The 20,366-nt window shown below is 38.9% G+C and overlaps 1 protein-coding gene across 7 annotated transcripts in view; it reads left to right on the forward strand.

The window, feature by feature from the left end:
* Positions 1–20,366, forward strand: part of dnm1a (dynamin 1a) — a 63,286-nt gene that overhangs the window by 5,748 nt on the left and 37,172 nt on the right. For 4 of the 7 annotated variants that reach the window (XM_022197965.2, XM_022197972.2, XM_051938931.1 and 1 more), the window contains exons 2-10: positions 6,448–6,521; positions 8,479–8,628; positions 8,822–9,025; positions 9,684–9,782; positions 13,187–13,347; positions 13,452–13,594; positions 13,663–13,798; positions 15,533–15,600; positions 17,206–17,344. In XM_022197965.2, coding sequence (XP_022053657.1) covers positions 6,448–6,521; positions 8,479–8,628; positions 8,822–9,025; positions 9,684–9,782; positions 13,187–13,347; positions 13,452–13,594; positions 13,663–13,798; positions 15,533–15,600; positions 17,206–17,344 — 1,174 coding nt within the window. Of the gene's footprint in view, positions 1–6,447; positions 6,522–8,478; positions 8,629–8,821; positions 9,026–9,683; positions 9,783–13,186; positions 13,348–13,451; positions 13,595–13,662; positions 13,799–15,532; positions 15,601–17,205; positions 17,345–19,426; positions 19,566–20,366 lie in introns of all 7 variants that reach the window. The other 3 variants (XM_022197973.2, XM_022197971.2, XM_051938932.1) reach the window with 1 other exon arrangement.

The following is a 20,366-nucleotide window of genomic DNA, read 5'->3' on the forward strand; positions in this document are numbered from 1 at the left end:
TTCTCAGGAAATCATTAGGATTTTATGGGACCTGTAAAGCAAAATGTTCCTGCTCTTGTTCTAATAAAAGTCATAAAATCAGTTTTAAAGGGAGAGGTAAACTATAAAAACAGAGGAGAGAATGAACGCGGCAAGAGTGAGAGAGCAGCCAGCGATAGACAGAGGGAAAGAGGACATCATTTGTTCTGATACTTCTACAGAGGATTAGGACTAATCTCAGTTTGGGCTGCAGCCTGCCTGCAATGCCTTCTTCCATTGGTTCTGGTCTAATCTCAGCGCTCACCATCCAGCATTCGGCCGTTTCATTGGCTACATCCTGCACTGTGGGTTGCAGCAACATGTGTGCATGTGTTTGTGTCTGTATGCACACTAGTGTTCAAAGTTTGGGGTCACCCAGACAATTTCATGTTTTCCATGAAAACTCACACTTTTATTCATGTGCTAGCATAAGGGTTTTCTCATCATCAATTAGCTTTTCAACATTATTAGTTAGCACAATGTAGCATTAGAACACAGGAGTGGTGGTTGCTGGAAATGTTCCTCTGCACCCCATGTAGATATTCTTTTTAAAAAAATCAGCTGCTAGAATAGTCATTTACCACATTAACAATGTCTACGCGCTCTGTTTCTGATGAATTTAATGTAATCTTCATTGTAAGAACTGCTTTTCTTCCAAAAATAAGGACATTTCTCAGTGAACAGTAGTGTATGTGCACTCTTTAACTTCTGCTTCCGAGACCCAAACTCTGCTGGAAAAGAAAATTGGCTGTGCTCGTTCACAAATGTCAGGGCTTGTAATGCTGCGACGCATTAGAGCAGGATTAGACGAGGCTCAGTGTCTGACTGTGTCCGGGAATCGGAAGTGAGGTGACGCACTTACTGAGACCAGGCATGTTGAGTTTCACTTATTACAATAATTGCATTGTCCTCTAAAAACTAGCTGACAGATCTAACATAACCAGTGGGAGATCAACACATTCACAGCGCAACAAAAAACAAAAGTGAGAAGCGATAAAAAAGAGCTCGAAAACAGCATCTCAATCTGCACAAGTGTAGCTGCTCAAGTATTGCAGGGAAGTAGCATGATACGATACATACATTCGAAATCAATATTTTACAAGTGAATAGGCCATCTGGGTATGTATCTGTGTATATTATTCGTACACCGTCGAGCTGAATGTTTAGAGTTCATGACAGAGAAGCAATGAGTCACTACTACACAGCAGCAGGGCGCTTACTATGTGTGTGTGTAGGTGTGTGTGCAGCACTGTAAAGAACCGGGAATGCAAGAATCAGCTTCCAAGAGTTCAATCTATTACGTTGTTTTGTCTGAAATGGGAGTTCTTGCTTCTAAAACGCTGTGACCCCACATGCAGTGACCTTTTTCGACCGTGTGACTTGTTGCACACCTTCCTTACTTGTATATAAATAGACAGAAAATGAGGGAAATGTGACAGTGCATGTAATTTTCTACAAATATCTATCCCCACATTGCCCAGCCTTGCCCCGGATAGTTCAACAGACAGATCCTTTAGTCCCTCGAGCTGCAGATTTTACTAAATGCTATCAAACAGTAAAGTAAGTAAATGTTTTTACCGTTTTGACTGGAAGTGCTTTTAGACATAGACTGCTGAGTGCACTTATAGGTAAGTGCTTGCAGAAGGTATCTTGAAGTAACCTTGAAATCTCCCTTAGCGTGATCGTCTGCGTTGCAAAAATATCTCCTGCGGTCCGTATTTGCTCCATTTCATTGTTGAAAATTTTAGCCCTCTCCTCTGTTGGTTTGGGGATGTGCTTTTAGGCAGACATATAAATGTTTTCACCACTGTGGGGTCTGTAACAGAGGAGGGTGAGGAGAAGGTGAGCCTGTCGAACAAGCGTGATAGTTTTCTTGCTGTTGTAAAACTTAAAAGGCTACTAGATCTTATCAATAATGTGACAGAAAATGTACGTAAAAATCGATTCTCACTGTGGCTTCTCCTCCTCATTTGGAGGGTCTCTGTGGTGGCAGTTTGAGGAGGAGGAGGAGGAGTGAGAGGAAGACCTGCAGTTAAGACCATCTGTCCTCTCTAAAAGGCTTCCAAATGGGACACCTGCACACATAGACAAACTGGACGCTGGCAGGCAGGTAGACCACAGGATACACAGGAGATAAAGGAAAAAGAGAGCCTTTGTTGTACAAGGCGACAGAATAAGAACTGAAAGAACACTCCCTATTGCTGCTGTATCTGAAACTAGCAGCTGTTCCTAATAAGCAAACAGTCTGATGTCTTTTCAGGCCTTGTTAACAATCACAAGCTTGTTGAGTTTCTCCTTCATGCATTCAGGGACAAACTGCAGGCTGGATTAAGAAAGACTGATTTGCAGAAGTCAGCAGCTGACAGTTTTATGAGATTATTGCACACGCTTCAGTCTTCAGGAAGAATTCATTTTAATGATCCAGCACCACCTTAAAGACCATCTCCAGTCAAAATCAAGTTTTTTAACTAGTCAACCTGTCCATGTGGCCTTTTCTTACATGTTAGAGACGCATCATGAGAATCAGTTTGAGGTTTTCTGTATCATTTCTTTTCGGAATTAGTTTCTAGTTTGTACATATATCGCTGAATGACTCAGAGTTGAAGGTGAGCTGGTGTGCTGAGCTGCACAGAAAGAGGCAGAAACTTTATTCAATTTTATTCACATTGCCGTTCAAAAGTTTGGGGTCACCCAGACATTTTCATGTTTTCCATGAAAACTCACACTTCTCTTGATGTGCTAACAAAATTGCACAAGGGTTTTCTAATCATTAATTAGCCTTTTAACACCTTTAGCTAACACAATGTAGCATTAGAACCAGGGATGTCTGCCTGATATTGGCATAAAAATTTAATATTGGTCAATATCGTTATAGCTTTTTTTGCCTATCATAACAACCGACAAAATAATGCCTGGATTTTGCCGGCATTTGTGCACAAATGATGACATCATCAAACTGCGCCGTGAAGCGTGTAAATAAGAAGTGTGGCTGCAGCAACAAGCTTGCTGTGCCTGACTAACAATATGTCTGTGGTTTGGAATTATTTCCAAGCCCGCATATATCAGTATCAGTTGATATTGGAATCAGAAATTGAGAGTTGGACAATGTCAGCATATCGGTTATTGACAAAAAAGCCAATGTTGGACATCCCTAATTAGAACACAGGAGTGATGGTTGCTGGAAATGTTCCTCTGTACCCCATGTAGATATTCCATTAAAACTCAGCCGTTTCCAGCTAGAATAGTCATTTACCACACTAACAATGTGTATTTTAGTGTATTTCTGAATAATGTAATGTTATCTTCATTGAGAAAAAGTGATTGTCTTTCAAAAACAAGAACATTTTTAAGTGACCCCAAACTTTTGAATGATAGTGTGCATAGCACAGATTCACAACATGTCATCTCATAGTGCTTAGCATAGTAAGCACAGACCTTATGAATTATAAACAGAGAACAGAAAAGCCAATAACACAAAGTTGCCTTTGGATTCCCTATGAACAACGGTGGGAAGGAACAAAAAAATCCCTGGAATAGGGGTAGCTTTGATACACAGAGATGGGATTTTAGTGGTTTAACAATTGATGATGACATGATCAAATACACACCAGAAATGTCCATTTTCCAGGAGTCACTAAACTGAAACCTTCATGTATTATTGGTCTGTGTAAATATAAAGCAACCAGGAATAGCTTGTTTATAAAGTCCTGCTTACTTTTCTATTTTGAGCTGATGGGAGATTTATTACACATATTTATAGCAGCAGAGAGCTGCTCGAAGCAATAGATAAAGTTAAAGCTCTTGATTCCTCTAATAAGATTAAAAGAATGCTTATGTGCTATCTGGTTGTTATCGCAGTATTATAAAGGTATTCTGTCTGGCTCAGTGCTGCACCCAGTAGCTTGTAAAATGTAAAAATGATCACTTTTATTCATTAAAAAAAAATAGATTAACAAATGAGAAAACATCTTTATTGGTAAGCTTTGAATATGCTATAAGGCAAATTTTCCTGCCGTTTAGACAGATGAAGAGGATAATATTAACATTTTCATTCAACAAATGGGCTTATTTCATATTAAAATGTTGAAGCATTTCTTTAAACCTACAGAAGAATGTACATGAGAAGATTTTGCAAATGTATTTAGTGAACAGTGTCGTTAAACTCTGACAGCTGAACACGACCGGCGCGTTGAAAGTCTAATTGCTGAATTCGCTTTTCCCTGTCAGGTCAGAGTTTTGAGCAAACGCAGCTGAGCTCTGATTAACTCTCAGCTCATGACTCATGGATCCAAACCGCCTCAGGCTTTGCTTCAGGTTCAAACAGAGGCCTCATCTATTTCTTATTCATGTCGTTCAGCTGATTAATGTCGAGGCCTTTCATCAGATACTGAATATTTTATCCCTGAGCGTGTAACTTGAACACATTTTAAACTGCCTTTAGTTAAAGCCTTTATTTCTAAGAACTGAGTAATTATGAAAGCATCTTGTAGCTCTTTTACTGAATGAATTCATCATTAAGCTACAAGGAGCATAAATCTCCTTGAATTCAAATTGTTGGACAGAAAACTAGAGTACATGCATCTTTAACAGGCTCTTGTTATTGTTCATCACGCATCGCTGAATGACAACTGTCACGTCAGCGGGGCGAGGAGCTCACAGTGCCAGTGGCCAGTGGACGCTGCTGAAAGCCTCGAAAGAAAACAGTGTCTTGTGCACAAGAACACATGAAGAATCGCTGGTAGGCAGCCAGCTGTATGTGAACACATGAGCACACGCTGTCATGCTGTCACAATCACACACTGCACACTTCAGACACACCCTAAGAGTGTTTCTGGATTCAAAACATTTGAATTAGCATAAACATATGTGATGTGAACTCCCAGATAAAATATGAAAGCAGAAAAGCACTCAAGTGAACTACTAATACCTGATGCATTTGCCAAATGCAGTCATTTTCAGTGTTCCTGTTCCACAGTAATCAGCTGCTGAGGATATATTGATTCTTTATGTAATAAGGAACATCACAAAGAGTGTCTTTTTTTCCCCCCATTTTTACTAAATAATTCATTCATACTTATAATCAAAGTTGAAAGATTTTTTTGTAGATCACATTTTCAAAGTCACTCATTCTGCTGTACAGACACAATAAATGTCTAGTCCTGCTGATGGTATAGTGTAGGGCTGCAGCAACTAATGGATTAATTGATCATTAGAATATGGATCGGCAACTTTTTTGACATTTTTTAAAGCAAAAACGGCAAAAAAAGTCAAAAATTAGATGCCTCCAGGTTTTCAAATGTTCGGCTTTGCTTCTTCTTATGGGATATGGACGTTTGACTGAACAAAACAACACATTTGATGTTCCCTGGGATTTTTTGATGATCACTTGTCAGTGTTTTCTGATGTTTTATAGACCAAATGATTAATATTTCATTGAGAAAAAAAAATCAAGTGAATGAAAATTGACTGAATCAGAGTGAGGATAAAGCGGTGTATAGAGGATGGATGGATGGATGAATCAGAGTGGTGTAACCCACAAAGAATCCAAACTGAGTTTTCTAGAATTTCTGTAATATTTTATGGTCGAGATTTTAGTGGTCCAACAACACACCACAACCCAAATATAGTGTTACAGTCGCGCTTTGAATGTTCAAACACAAAATTTTGAACCAATTTTTCTCAAAAACTGCAGAAATTTGGTTAGCTGTTATCATAGTTATCATAAGCTGGTTAATTAATCTAGTGTAGCAGCATTGATTTTGCATTGTTTTATCAATAATATTTCAATAAAAACAGAAGAAAAGACCAAAATATTTAAGATTGTCTGTGTGAACGTAACATATTATTGATGCAGCAGTGAAACTACACATTTTTGTGAACTAGATGTTTCTGCTTTTTATTTATATAAAGTGTGCCATTGTCTGATATTTCACAGATTCACTAATCTATAATAAATAACGATTAACTGATAAGGTAGATATTGGTTAGTCACAGCCCTTATTCTAGTGAACAATGTTAAACTGTTCTTCTACTGATCAGATGAACTCGTCAAGTTGATTCATGCAGAAAAGAGCTAAATGACCCGGTGGGAACACAGCTGTTGTGTGAGGATTTGTAGTTATTCTGTCTCTTACACACACACACACACACACACACACACACACACACACACACACACACACACACACACACACACACACACACACACACACTTCTTGAGGGAATAACGCTGACATCTTCACAAAGCATCAGGACGCTGATTGTCTGATTATTATCACTTCTTTGTCTTCTTTTATCTTTTTACTGTGTGATGATGCGCGTTATTAATAACAGTTGGCTGAATGTGTTTACATTTTGGGTCATTTAGTTTAGTTATGTTACATTCTTATTCATTTTACAAACCACCATCTCTTGTTGTGTGCGTTGCAGGGACTTCCTTCCCCGTGGTTCTGGCATTGTGACCCGTCGTCCTTTGGTTCTGCAGCTGATGAACTGCCCCACAGGTAACACTCAAAACATTTTTTTAGAGGTTCTTGTCTTCCAAAAAAAACACTCTTAAAGATATAGGTTCTGTTGTTTGAAAGGTTCCACACTCTGCTGGATTTTATAGACAATGAGGAAACTTGATGCTCGATTATCAACCAAAGACATGATTTGAACGTTTGCCTGATGACATTAAGAACTGTGTTTCTATCGGCGGTTTCCAAAACAAACTGAAAAACCTGCTTAAGGATACTCAGAACTGAAACCACTGCGGTCTTTTTAAATTGCATGTGTGTGTGTGTGTGTGTGTGTGTGTGTGTGTGTTTGTACAATGTTTTGTTTCACTGTTTTGTATTTTATAGTCCAGCTTTTTTGTGACATTTTAATGTTGTGATGTTTTCAGTGTGACCTGCTGAGGAACTGCAGATGGAAATTAGCTTAAAGTTAACTCTGGTGTAGTACATTTATGTTTAATATTGTACACGGTCCCTTTTTTAAATAAACTGATAATAATAATAATACTAATAATAATAATAGTAATAATTTAACTTGGCTTTCTGAATCTTGCAATATTTTACTTTTTAAATTACAAACAGAAATGGGTTTTTAAAGATGGAAGATGTGAGTTCACATATTTATCCCTATTTTACTGCACAGTTTTGGTATTTTTTTCTTTGTTTGTTACGTAGAAATGTCTTGTAATTTCATGTTGGTAGGGCAAATTATTTGCACAACAGAGATCAAAATTAACCGTCTAACTAGCTGCTGTCAGTAAGTTGAAATCTGCAAAAGCTCTCACGTGACATCAAATTATAGCTAAATAAAGTGTGGATGGATGTGTCAGTGAGGTCACCATGAGGTTTCTGAAGGGACATATTAAAACCTTCTGAGGCTTTTCACAACCTTCTAATAGAAGATTGAAAGGGAACTCCTCACTCACTTTAATTCTCCATGTTTCCAGCCTCTAGTGGCCATTAGACGTACTGCATCTTAAAACACTTTTTCACTGATTTTAACGTTCAATAGTTTTACACAGTGAGTCCAGCTGCCTTTAGTTTATTACAACACCTTCTAACTCTTCCACTCCATCCTTCCTGCTGCCTGTCAGAGACGTGATCACCTCTTAGTGCCCTCATCCAGACCTTTTTTATACTATTCTTGTGTTTTATTTAATAAAAAAGCTGCCTGGTTTCCTTTGATTTTGTTTTTTTAATGAAAAGAAAAAGCAAATGAGAAATCCCCACGTCTTAGCCTCTCGAGTCTAAACAGCCCTCTTCCCCTCTTCCTCCTCTGCTCAGGGAAAACCACCCCTTAACATTGTTTCTGCCGTCTACAGGCTCAGTGACGACAACAACCTCACGTTACCATAGCTACACTTTATTATGTGAATTCACGGTTGGCTAAAGTTTGTTTTCTTTTAGTCCGATAATTGTGTGTACCCCTAGAATATATTAGTTACTGTTCTGCATGAAAGTTTTTACTGGTTTTGAATATCTAATGCTGACAGGAAGTCTATTAGTTTTATTTGATTTGATTTTTAATGAAAGGTTAATCCATATCAGATCATTAGGGCCTTCTGCTCGATTTGCATAAAACTTTTTTTAATCATAAACTATGGATATATGCAATGGCATCTGTGAAATTTTAGATGGATTTATGAAATACTTTCTTTTTTTGGAAACCAGCCCATTGGCTCTCATGCCTATTATCTTGGGAATCTCAATAAAAATCTCATCAAAAAGACTGAATTTTTGTTGTTTTTTGTCATCATGCCCGAATTTACAATTTTGGATGAGTGCAGTAGATCAGATAGCCTCTGATTATAGGTGAGTTGCAATCTGGAAAAAAAAAGTTTGTCATCTAAAGTCTCATCTTGGAGCACATATTAACAAAAGAAATGATAAAGCTAAAGTCAGTTAGGGATATTTTTGGAACCACATGTGGCTTTTATCCACCACAAATTTCCCTGTCTTCCAGAATATGCCGAGTTCCTCCACTGCAAGGGAAAGAAGTTCACAGATTTTGATGAGGTCCGGCAGGAGATCGAGGCAGAGACCGATCGTATAACCGGAGCCAATAAAGGAATTTCCCCGGTGCCCATCAACCTGCGGGTCTACTCTCCTCACGGTGAGGCTGATGCAGCTCCATTCCCACCACAGTTTGAGATGATTTGCACGTTGATTTGATTTTATGTTGATCCAATTTGCAAATTATGCCCGTCTTGCATCGATAAATTCTGCACCACTAAGCTTTTTACTTGGCAGCAGCACATCTTAGTTCCTGTTTTCTTAGTCCGTCTGTTCTTTCTTTCTGGTCACAGTGCTGAATCTGACACTGGTGGACCTGCCAGGAATGACCAAGGTGCCGGTGGGCGACCAACCTGCGGACATCGAGTCACAGATTCGAGATATGCTGATGCAGTTCGTCACCAAGGAGAACTGCCTGATGCTGGCCGTGTCCCCGGCCAACTCCGATCTGGCCAACTCTGACGCTTTAAAGATTGCCAAAGAGGTCGACCCTCAGGGTGAGAGCAGGCTACAAGAACACACACATATATCCACACACATGACAGAAATGTACAGAAGGAAAACTAATTTACTGAACTCAAGTAAAATCAAAGGTTCTCCGTTTAAGCATTTACATTCTATTATCTATTAGTGCAAAACTAGATTTCAGGGGAATTGCTGGAGTTCTTCTTATCCCACAAGTGTTATTTAATTGTTTTTTTGGTCAGATTTAAAACATCATTTTCAAACTTATAGTAAAGCATTACGTTTTATTTTTCTGTGGCATCACACCTGAATAATCTTTCTTTTATTGTCCCAATCATTTCTGCTTTAACATGTTTTTATATTTGTATGTTTATTTTGCTTTTTATGAGACGCTTTGCAGCTTTGATTTGAAATATGAGATACAAATGAAGATTATTAAAGAAGCAAATTAAAGTTACAACATTAAAATTTTGCCAGCACATAAATGCATCTGAAGTAACAATTCTGTCATATAAAACAATATTTTACAATAGAAAAGTGTCAATTTTCTAATTATTCTGTACTTTTATTTTCATAAAATTTGGATTGTTTTTTTTTTACTCTGTACATCAAGCATTAACATGTTTTTAGTTTAGTTTGTAGGGTTAGTTGGTGCATATCATTCTTATTTTTGAATGTGTCTCCATGTAGGTATGAGGACCATCGGTGTGATCACCAAACTGGATTTGATGGACGAGGGGACGGATGCTAAAGACATTCTGGAGAACAAGCTGCTTCCACTCAGGAGAGGTGAGCGCACACACACTTCATTACACAAACTACATTAAGACACACACACAGCCATGTACCCAAGACTTTAGCGGATATTACATCGACTTACATTCAGTTCCTGCAGAATTTGGCAATTTAAGGAGGGATTACAGAGGGATTGCATCCACTTTTTAGTGAAAGTATTCATCCTCCTTGTTAGCCTGCCACACTGCTGTCCATCCCTCAGTAGCAGAAAGAGTGCACTAGCAGAGATGCATATATTAGTATCATTAGCCTGACTCATTGATCTTGTATCTGACTGAGATCTGTGCGCTCTAGAATCTATGGCGCCGACCATAACTCTGAAATATCAATACGGTTGAGTCATGGTTCCCACATCTCCATGTGCAGATCAATGTGCACACCAGACGCAGTTTTGTTCAGACCGTAATAGATACGAGCTGGTCTGCTGTCACACTAGCCTTTTATTGATCACAGAATGACAGGCGAGGCAGGCTTTAGCAGTCAGTTACAGATTGGTCTGTAAAATTCTAAAGGTTTCGATAACAAAGAATCTCTTCACAAAGCCTCTCCTCAAAACCAGTATTTCTTCCGAGTGCCATTTCTACATGGACTCCTGCAAACAAATGGAAACCAAAAGCATGAGTCCGTCCCAGAGGGCAATTCATGCTTTTCTTTCATGAGTATTGATAAATCCATGGAGCTGTCCGTGGTGCTGAAGAGCAGATGGCTTCATAATGGCATCTTTTTATCTCAGTTCCACTCTTCTGTCAGTTTCGTCTCAGATCTATTAGATTTTTTAAAATTATTATTTCTTTATTTTCATGTCAAGCATGCCCAGCCGTGTATATTGGTTTACAAGAGACCAATAGACTAGCACTGCAGCGATACATCCAGAATACTGTGTGTGGCTTTTCTCCTTCTATAATGCTCTCTAAACTACAGACTATAAAAGCTAAATTCTATACTTTGCTGTAGCCCATACAATCTCATTTTCTATTTTTGATTGGCAAAATACAAAAACTTGTGTGTCATGTAAATAAAAATGATCCTGCTTGTTGTGTATTGTGAGAAACCTGAAAAAAAACTGCTTGAATAAACTAACTACGCTGTACATTTTCAAGCTGTTTCTACTCATTACTTTAACCCCCTGAACTTTAAGCAGTTTCTGGGCATTTTGTTGCTCTGGCCATATTTTTGCTCACTTTTGGTTCATTTATTATATTTGTGGAAACAGTGCAACCATGGACAGAGGTAGACAAAATCAAAAATATCTTTGAATCTGTAGTACATACCATGTACAATATTTCTGAACTGCCCACAGGTGTTACCAATACTGGAAAGAGTTGGCTCTACATAATATAGAGGTTTTACTACTTGCATCTCTCATTTGTTTCCGTACTTGTCTCCAGTTCTGCTATCTATCTATTAATATCTGCTATGTAATCACAATGTCGAAAAATTCCTCAATTTTTTGCCATGTGACGGGTGGTTGCAGCGAAGTGGCTAAGGGCTTCATGGTTTTGCCAAGAAATGCAGAATTTTCCTTCTTTTACAGAACCTAGTTAGAGGAAGCGCTGTATTTTTGGGTAATATTTCTGATGAAGCATGGAGAATAAAATTATTTTAATTGATTTAACTTCACACGAATGAATCAAGGAGCATTTTAAAGTATAATATGTGACAGTTCTTTTTTGTTCGTATAGTTTCTGGATTAATTATGTAATTTTGATGATTTTTTTAAAGATACGATGCATTTCAAAATGGTATACAGTGGAGGAAAAAAGTTTTCACACTTAAAATTTTACAGAATTTCAAATATTGTCATGAAATATTTGTGTAAAAATCTTTTTTGTGTTTCAAAAGGTGTAGCTGCATTAGGCAGACACAAATACAAATTATATATTTTTTGTTTATTCTTTAAAAGAAAAACTAACAAAACTAAATTCAAACAAAATGAGCCAACACTCAAAATTTCTTATCTTTATGAAACCAATCAAGTTTATGTTTTTAATATTTGTTTTAGGATTTGTTTGTTATTATGGCTGTGATTGTACTAAAAGAAACTGCACTTAATAGAATAGAACAGAATAGAATAGAATAGAATAGAATAGAATAGAATAGAATAGAATAGAATAGAGTGATTTTTAATGCAATATTTCACAAATGTATGAAGTATCCGGAAACTTTTTTCCACCACTGTATTTTATTTTTATATCAATGATATATTGATATATTTCAAACCCGACTGTGGGGTTTGAGGTTCAGATAATTAATCTTTAGAGAGACAATTGTATTTGAAAGAAAGGAAATTACATGCATAAAATGGAATTCTAGAATTAAAAATGTCACAGTTATGGGTAATGTGTGTGTTGGCTAGTGTGGTGGGAGCAAAAATAACAAATCATCTACTTCCTAACTGTAACTCTAACCTTAACATAACATTTAAACATGTCTTCTTCTTAAATTTTAATCATTTACATTCTGGGGTTTTGCTTTAACCTTGGTAATACTTGGACCAACACTTCTTCTCTATTTGAGGGCCACTGTGGTGACGCACTGTTTCCCTCTTGTGGTAAAAAGGCGAAGCTGTTCAATGCAGAAAAAGCAAAGGAAAAATAAAAAAGGGGGGGGGGGGGGGGGAGAGGGAGTGTAAGAAAGCAGTCAGAAATCAAAAGCCAGACACATAAGAAAAAAAAATGGGAGAGAGGAAGAGTTGGAAAGGAGGAACGGGGAGGGGGGCAAAGAGAAAAACACTGTCTTGAAAAAGAGCTTGCATGTATCTTGTGGGCTGCCCTTTACTGCTATGTGCTGATGCGGTGCTTTTCTTTTCCATTTGCACTTGGTTAGAACCCAGGCATGTGCTTTTGAATATTTTCCATGTCCTTTGTTTTTTCTATGTTTTTTTCCCCCCATTTCTTTCTCTCCCTCCGTCTCTCCGTCTAATCCTGTGGATGTTCGCATTTACAAGGCTGCTGGCTCACAGTTGCCTTAGTTATGGAGCATGAAACAGCTTTTAACTGAGTGATGCATGAGGAAACTTAACTGGAGGTGAAATGGGATCCTTGTGACCTGAACTCTCCCGCTTATTTCGCCCTTTTTCTTTTTCTCGGTCTTTAAAACTTCCAGAAATTCACTCACATTTATTCCTCTCTTACTCATTTTCTTCTCTGCGTCCTGGGTCTCTTAAAATGTGGTTTCACACAGCTAAACATTATTAAACACATTGGACGCGGGTGGGTTTGACTGTTCAAACTGAGTTCATAAGTAGATATAAAAAAGGAGCCCAGAGCAATCCAAGTTTGCTTCAATAGAAGGCTATATTTTCTTCTAGACAAATTACCAGACTGTTCTGAAACATCTTAGGGAGTAATGAAAGGAGTTGGATGGTTTTCTGTAAATGTCTTGTCTGCTGTGTTCAGGTTACATCGGTGTGGTTAACAGAAGCCAGAAAGACATAGATGGAAAGAAAGATATTACTGCTGCTTTGGCTGCTGAGAGGAAGTTCTTTCTCTCCCATCCTGCCTATAGACACCTGGCTGAACGCATGGGCACCGCCTACCTCCAGAAAATACTCAATCAGGTGTGTGAAATAAGCGTATTCCTATACTTCCCAGCAACACAAAGTCTGCTTTCCAATATTCCTCGTATTCCCAGTGATCTTACTCTGACCTGTGACCTGCACAGCAACTGACCAACCACATCCGGGACACCCTGCCGGGTCTGCGAGCCAAACTGCAGAGTCAGCTACTCTCCATAGACAAGGAAGTGGAAGAGTACAAAAACTTCAGACCCGACGATCCGTCTCGTAAAACCAAGGCTCTCCTCCAGTAAGCAGACAGACACACGGATAGACATCTAGATAAGTGAAGTTGTTAAAGCCTGTTTCTGCCTCCAGGATGGTGCAGCAGTTCTCTGTGGACTTTGAGAAGTGTATAGAAGGTTCCGGGGACCAGATCGACACCGCCGAGCTGTCGGGTGGTGCCAGGATCAACCGCATCTTCCATGAACGCTTCCCCTTCGAACTGGTCAAGGTGTGTGTTCACCACATTTTAGGTGTATGTGCAGGAGTGGGTTTGATTCATCTATTCACAACCCCCAGGTTAACTTATTTAGTGTCAGGCAACAGTAACTCCTCTTCTCTTGATTTAAAAAGACAATTAATTGGTGTAATCCTGCAATTGGCTGCACATTTCATGCAGCTTCCTCCCTTTTTGCTGTTTACATGTTAGTTTTCAAAATCCCCTTCACTATTGGAATAAACCACCTTTGAGCAACAACATGCACAAAGGCAGCCCTGCTAATCACCCCCCTCTCCCCTAGGAAAGAATATCTGGGTCAATATATAATAGCGGGACTTTTTGTAACATACTTTTTGTTGTTTTTAGGCCTAAAATCAACATGGCCGCCTGTAATCAAACACCACATGGCATTTTTCACAGAAAGATTCTTCCAATTATTATATATACAATTGAGTAAAGTTGAAATTGAAATTTTTTTATTAAGATATTGTAGTAAAACTGTCTTGCCAGTCTTTTCTTCAGGAGGAAATGACATCATGTGGAGCAGGTCATGTGATCTGGAATTAACGCACTTCCTTGAGAGGTGTTTTTGTAATGGGGAACTTAGTTGAAAGTGATTTCTTGGACACAGATACAATTTGTTATTTTCCATATGAAATTTGATATATTGGCAAAAAAGAAATATCTGTCATGATTATCTGAACTTAATAAAAAGAACACAATCAAAACTATCTTTGAATAAGCTCATTTTATTATTGTTTGGCTAATCAGAAGGTGATTGATATTAAATTTGTACAATTATTTTGTTGACATTTTAGTGATATCCAGTCATTTTTTATTAATAAGTGATTGTTTCCATAATAAATAATTATGGAATTTGTAAGGAAATGATCACAACATAAAAAACACTAATTTTTGTTTACTTTTAATAAAAATGTATGCAAGATGTATCCCTTGGACTTCAAAAGTCCCTCAGTTACATATCGACTCATCTCATTTTAAGACAAGTGTCTCTGTCCCGTAGCCACAACAAGTCTGAGCTTTCTTCCTCCAACATTCCTCCCTTACCACTTTAACAGCTACCTCTCCCGTCGTCACCTCTTCACTCCAACTCCCCCCTCCTCACCTTCCTCTCTCATCCCGTCACCACATGCAATCTGCAATTCATCCCTCCCCCTCGCGTCTCCTCCGTCCGCCACTCACATCATCTTTATCCCGAGCCTGTCCTCCCCTCATCCACTTCCCCCGACCTCTGCCTCTCTAAGCCTTTTACCTCATCCCCTCCTCTCCCTTCGTCCACGTCTGATCCCTTCTCGCTTTCTCTCGCAATCAGCCATTACCCTCCTCGTCCTTCCTCCCCTTCCCATCCAGTTTGTCTCGCTCTGTCCTCTCTCGCCCTCCCTCTGAGGACATAAAACTTATGCTGTCTGTGACCGAGGCCGCAGAAAAATGCCCCGTCGGTTTCCCACCGAGAGGACGGAGCAGGTTGCTTCCTAACCAGAAGATTGACTGAAAACACAGAAAAACCTCAGCGTCTGCCAGACACATTAGAAGTCGATGTTTTATATGTTTATAGTGCACGCTTCGGAGAAAATATTAAGAAACTAGGGAAGAATGTGGCATTGCAGTAAATAAAGCGGAGCTACTTGGACAAACATATTAAAAACAGATGGTGCAGGGATAGCAGACCAGGTTATATAAGTGTGCAGCAGAATGTTTAGCATCTTCTCTTTGTCTGCATTTCAGATGGAGTTTGACGAGAAAGAACTCCGCAAGGAAATCAGCTACGCTATCAAGAACATCCACGGCATCAGGCACGTCCGCCCTCCGACTCATCCCTCCGTCCTTCCTCCCCTCCTCCTCTGCTTCACCTCCCTCCATGTCTTTGTCTCGCTGCTATTCCGACTGCCTCTCTAATCCCAAACCACCGCGCCGAGTGCATACTGATATCAAAAAATCCACTCAAGATGCAGAGGAGATTCGAGAACACACGCTCTAGCTTTTCCATGTGCTTTGTGTGTGTTTGTATGTCCCTGCTGGTGTGTGGCCTGTTTGTCTGCCATCATGTCTGGTTGGTGGAATCCTGCATCTTTAATCTGGGATGTGTGGTAGCTCCCTTTGTCCTTGTTCTCTAACTCCTGTTTGCATATGGATGATGTGTACACATGCAGTTTCATCCAATTAGGCTAAAACATCAGGAAAAAAGCGTTTATAGTTAGCGTTTGGTTTGTTTAAATCAGGCAAATTTAGAGTAACTGCACCGTATAAGCAAATGGTGTTTAAGTTATTTCCATGAAGGACAGAATATTTTTGGTTTCTGCCTCATTTCTGGGAGTAATAACATTTTTTTCTGGTTTCTAAATGCCAGCCAGATGTTTTGGTGATAATTGGGTGTCAATTATCACCTTAAGTGCTGTGAAAATCCACATTTACCTTGACACTTCTCATTAACACTTATATTTGATTACACAGCAATGAAACGAGGTGATGGTTGATTTTAATCCTCATGTTGTCCTGAGGGTCAAAATTGACTCGTTTTAAAGTGTGAAAATGTGGGGAAAAAATTATATTTTCACTTCTGATGTCCACATTTTCAACATTTTTGGGAAATCTTTGAATATTTTTTTGACAGAAAAAAGAAATGTTAAAAATGCTTCTTATGAACATTCACAAAAAAAAAATCAACCAAAATCCAGCGAATTTTGCTGGATTTTGGTTGATTTTTATGAAAATGATATTTAGATATTTTTAGGATTATTTTGGAAGATTGGTACTCATTTTTTGAAAATGTTTACAAGAATTTTCTTGCCAAATTTGAGGGATTTTTTTTTTTAAATAAAACTTTTAAGGGAAACTTTTAAAGAATTATTGCAAAATTTCATACATTTGGGGATTTTTTTTGCTGAATTTTTCAATTTTTTTCAGACAAGGAAACAATATTTTTGGTGCCTGTAAATGAGGACAACAGGAGGGTTAAAAGATTAAATAGTTTACTTTGACTCACGGTGAGGTTTATTTCACATCTAGTTTAACTAATAAGCTGTTTAATATACTGTATGTTGGATCATGATCTGTTAAATCCGCTCTGATCTGGATCTATTCTCCATTAAATCGAATGAATTTTCGCTATAAGATGAGACTACCTTTCACTGGAAATGGCTGCATATCTGCAGTGAAAAAGACAACTTTCACAGAATTTCCAACTGTTTTTAATCTCCATTCCCCTCCCTCTTTCTGTCTACTTTGTGTTTGATTATATTTTGGGGGTAAAAAGCTCAGAAATGGAGAGTAAATCTTTACAATTAACACTCTTCTCTCTGCCCAACCCTCCTTTTTTCCCCTTCTTTCTTTCTTTCTTTTTCTCCACCACCCCTCCTCGTCTTTTCGGCCCTGTGGCTGGTTCTCTCTGTGTCGGGCAGAACTGGCCTCTTCACCCCGGACATGGCCTTTGAGACCATTGTGAAAAGGCAGATTGGGAAGATAAAAGAGCCTTGCACCAAATGTGTGGACATGGTCATTTCTGAGCTAGTCAATACGGTTAGGCAGTGTACCAAGAAGGTAAAAACAACAGTAGCAAACAGCGGATAGCGGTTTTGTCTCGTTTTTTGCTTTCAACCCCTCATCCACAAAGTCCCTCTGCTGTTCACTCCCTCCTACTGTGACCGCCCGGCTCTCTCCAGCCCTCGTTGTTGTTGTTGGACGGCGAGGGGTCACCTGGAGAGGCGGGGTGGACCGCGGTTTACCTGCCTGCCTGCCTGACGACTGTACCGCTTCGGACGGGTTTGGCTGGACAGGCTGGCTGTGATTGATAGTCGTGCCGAAGGAATCCAGTGTGGAAGCTGAGCGGTCATCTCAATATGGCAGCCGATGAAAGACGACATATCAGAAGGGGTTGAGTTAATTTTGAAAAAAGCTTTTCTGTTGTGTGCTTACTGTAAGCAACATTTTGAGGAGGTACTGTACACAGAGTACTGCCAAAAAAAGCTTCGGTTATGCAAACTCAGGAGGATCGTTTTGAGCCGTGTCCCAGTTGTGTTTTAACCCCTAACACTTTCTGGGAGATTTCAGCCACTGTGGGCTCATTTTTCACTGCAGTATAAAATCCTGCACCTCTATGAAAACAGCACAAGCACGACTAGAACTAGAGCAAACTCAGACATGTCTTTTTTGCGGTATGATGAAGTTGTAATATCCTAAATACAAAAAATAGGATTTCTATGATTATTTATTTTTCAAAAACTGGAAAAAAAAAATGGAATTAGCGTGATTTTTTACAACTTACGTTTCTATTTTGCTCCCATATTTGTCTCCTCACTGCTCTGAGTAAACACTGCCTGCAGTTCAACTCAGATCAGCTGAAAAATTTTCTCAATTATTGACACATGACTGTTAGTCACACCTGAGTCAGTCGTGGCTTTATAGTTGTGGTGAGGAGTGCAGAATATTTTGTTTTTTACAGAATCTGGCTAGAGCAAATAATTTATTATGTACAATTTTTAAATGAAGCCTCTAAAATAAAGCAATTTTGATGAAATATGATTTTTAGCCTGGATGCGGTTAATTTTCTCAGAGAAATGGTATTTTTACAGTTCCTAACTTGTGTAATTTTGGCCATTTTTGAAAGACAACATACCTTTAATGCCCATCAGTTGGATTTGGAGTTCAGAGAGCTAACAGTCAGTAGAATTTCATGAGAGAGTGTACCTTTCCACTCAAGTATTCTTAGTTTTACTTCAGAAATATATACTCTTTACACATTTTCCTGCACAGTAAAACAAACACATGTTCCTGCAACCTTGTGTCTATCATGTAGAATACCCGGCAGCCATATTGAATGACCTCAGAGTCCAGACTTTCTTGTGTGTGAGATCGCAGCCGTGCACCTGCAGCCGACAGGAGCCATGACCATCACAGCTTAACTGCCTCGGGGGCTTCGGCTCGCAGCTAAAGAGGCTTGTAAGTGGGGCCAAAAGAAAGAGCAGTAGTCTTTATCCAAACAGATCCACTGTGACCAAACAATTTCAACAGCGGTTGGACTGCAACAACATGGAGGCGTTGGGATAATAAATGTTGTGCTTCGGCTCCCGCCAGGAGTCCGAGGAGAAGGAGGGTGGATGGGTGGAGGGAGGGTCAACACCGGGAGGCTTCAGGGTGTCTTGGCTGAGCGGTGAGGAGCACAGCTGTGGTCTCGGTGCGTTGCTTGGAGTTTTTTGGCTGGCGGAGATGTGCAGGCTGGGAACTCTCTCTACTCTCTTCTCTTTCTTGTTCGTAGAGAGAGACTCCAGCTCTGTCCTGTTTCAGAATGGCTTCAGGGGAAACCAAATGTCTCACTTGCATTTTCTTCCTTCTGTGCTGTTTATCCTTCCAACCCCCACACCTCTTCTTGTCTTTCTCATCTTCAATCTGTTATGTCTTCTGTTTCATCTCCATTTTTTTTACCTATCTCGTCTGTCCCTCTCCTTCACCATCTGTTTTCACTCCTTTTGCTTTTATTTTTCTCACTTTATTTGATCCCTTTATCTCTTCTTACAACTTTCATTTGGTGCTTTTTTTCCCCTCTCTCTATCCGTTTTCTCTTCTTTCTTTCTTTCTTATTTGTTTTTCCCCTCCCTCTCTCGTGCCGCCTGCCTATCCCTACAGGACGGGGCTATTCACCCCTGATCTGGCCTTTGAGGCCATAGTGAAAAAGCAGATCCAAAAGCTGAAGGAGCCCACACTGAAGTGTATAGATATGGTAGTGAGTGAACTCACCTTCACCATACAGAAGTGTAGTCAAAAGGTAAAATGCCAAAGAGAACCAACCACTTTCACTATCTCTGTTAACACACAGGTAGGGGCAGACTGATGGCTGGAGATCAATTAAACACAGCTGATATCAGATGTATGAGAGACAAGCAGGAGTTATGATGTATTTTAAAAGTAGTAATTACACAAAGTGGCTTCAGATAAATATATATTTTTCTTTTCCGATTGGAAAATGTTCCCGTCTAGTTAATGTGGAACTGCATGGTTTTATTGATTTGCAGTAAATTAGAGGATATATTCAACATTCAAGTTAAGACTTTCTGTCAACTTTTGAATACACCTTTCTAAAAACAGTGCTAATGTTCAGACAGGAGATGCCTCTAAAAAAAAAACATGGACCATGAATATATTTCATTTTTATTACTCTCAAATATTAACATATTATGCAATTCAGATTAAAATAAAGAAGTTTTTCATTTTTATTTTTTATCTGTGTACATGATATCTCTCTTATAAGGTGTAACTGGAACCAAAAATGGTTCTTTGCAGTGTCATAGAAGAATTGTTTTAGATCCACAGAGAAAATTTTAGGAAGATGTTCTTTAAAGAACCATTTGTGTCCTCGCATTTATTTAAAAATGGTTCCTTCATACACCAGAAATGGATCTCCAAAGAACTTAAATAGGTTATATAAGGAGTTATTTTTTAAAAGAACTGTCGTCAAATATTTTTTTCAAATTAAGATGGATCTTTGAACATATTAAGACTGAATGCATTTGACAGGTTTGATCTCAAGAACTTTTATGTATGAACTGTAAATGTAGAATTTGCAGCA

The sequence above is a fragment of the Acanthochromis polyacanthus genome, chromosome 18 (assembly GCF_021347895.1).
Source record: "Acanthochromis polyacanthus isolate Apoly-LR-REF ecotype Palm Island chromosome 18, KAUST_Apoly_ChrSc, whole genome shotgun sequence".
Taxonomy (NCBI): domain Eukaryota; kingdom Metazoa; phylum Chordata; class Actinopteri; family Pomacentridae; genus Acanthochromis; species Acanthochromis polyacanthus.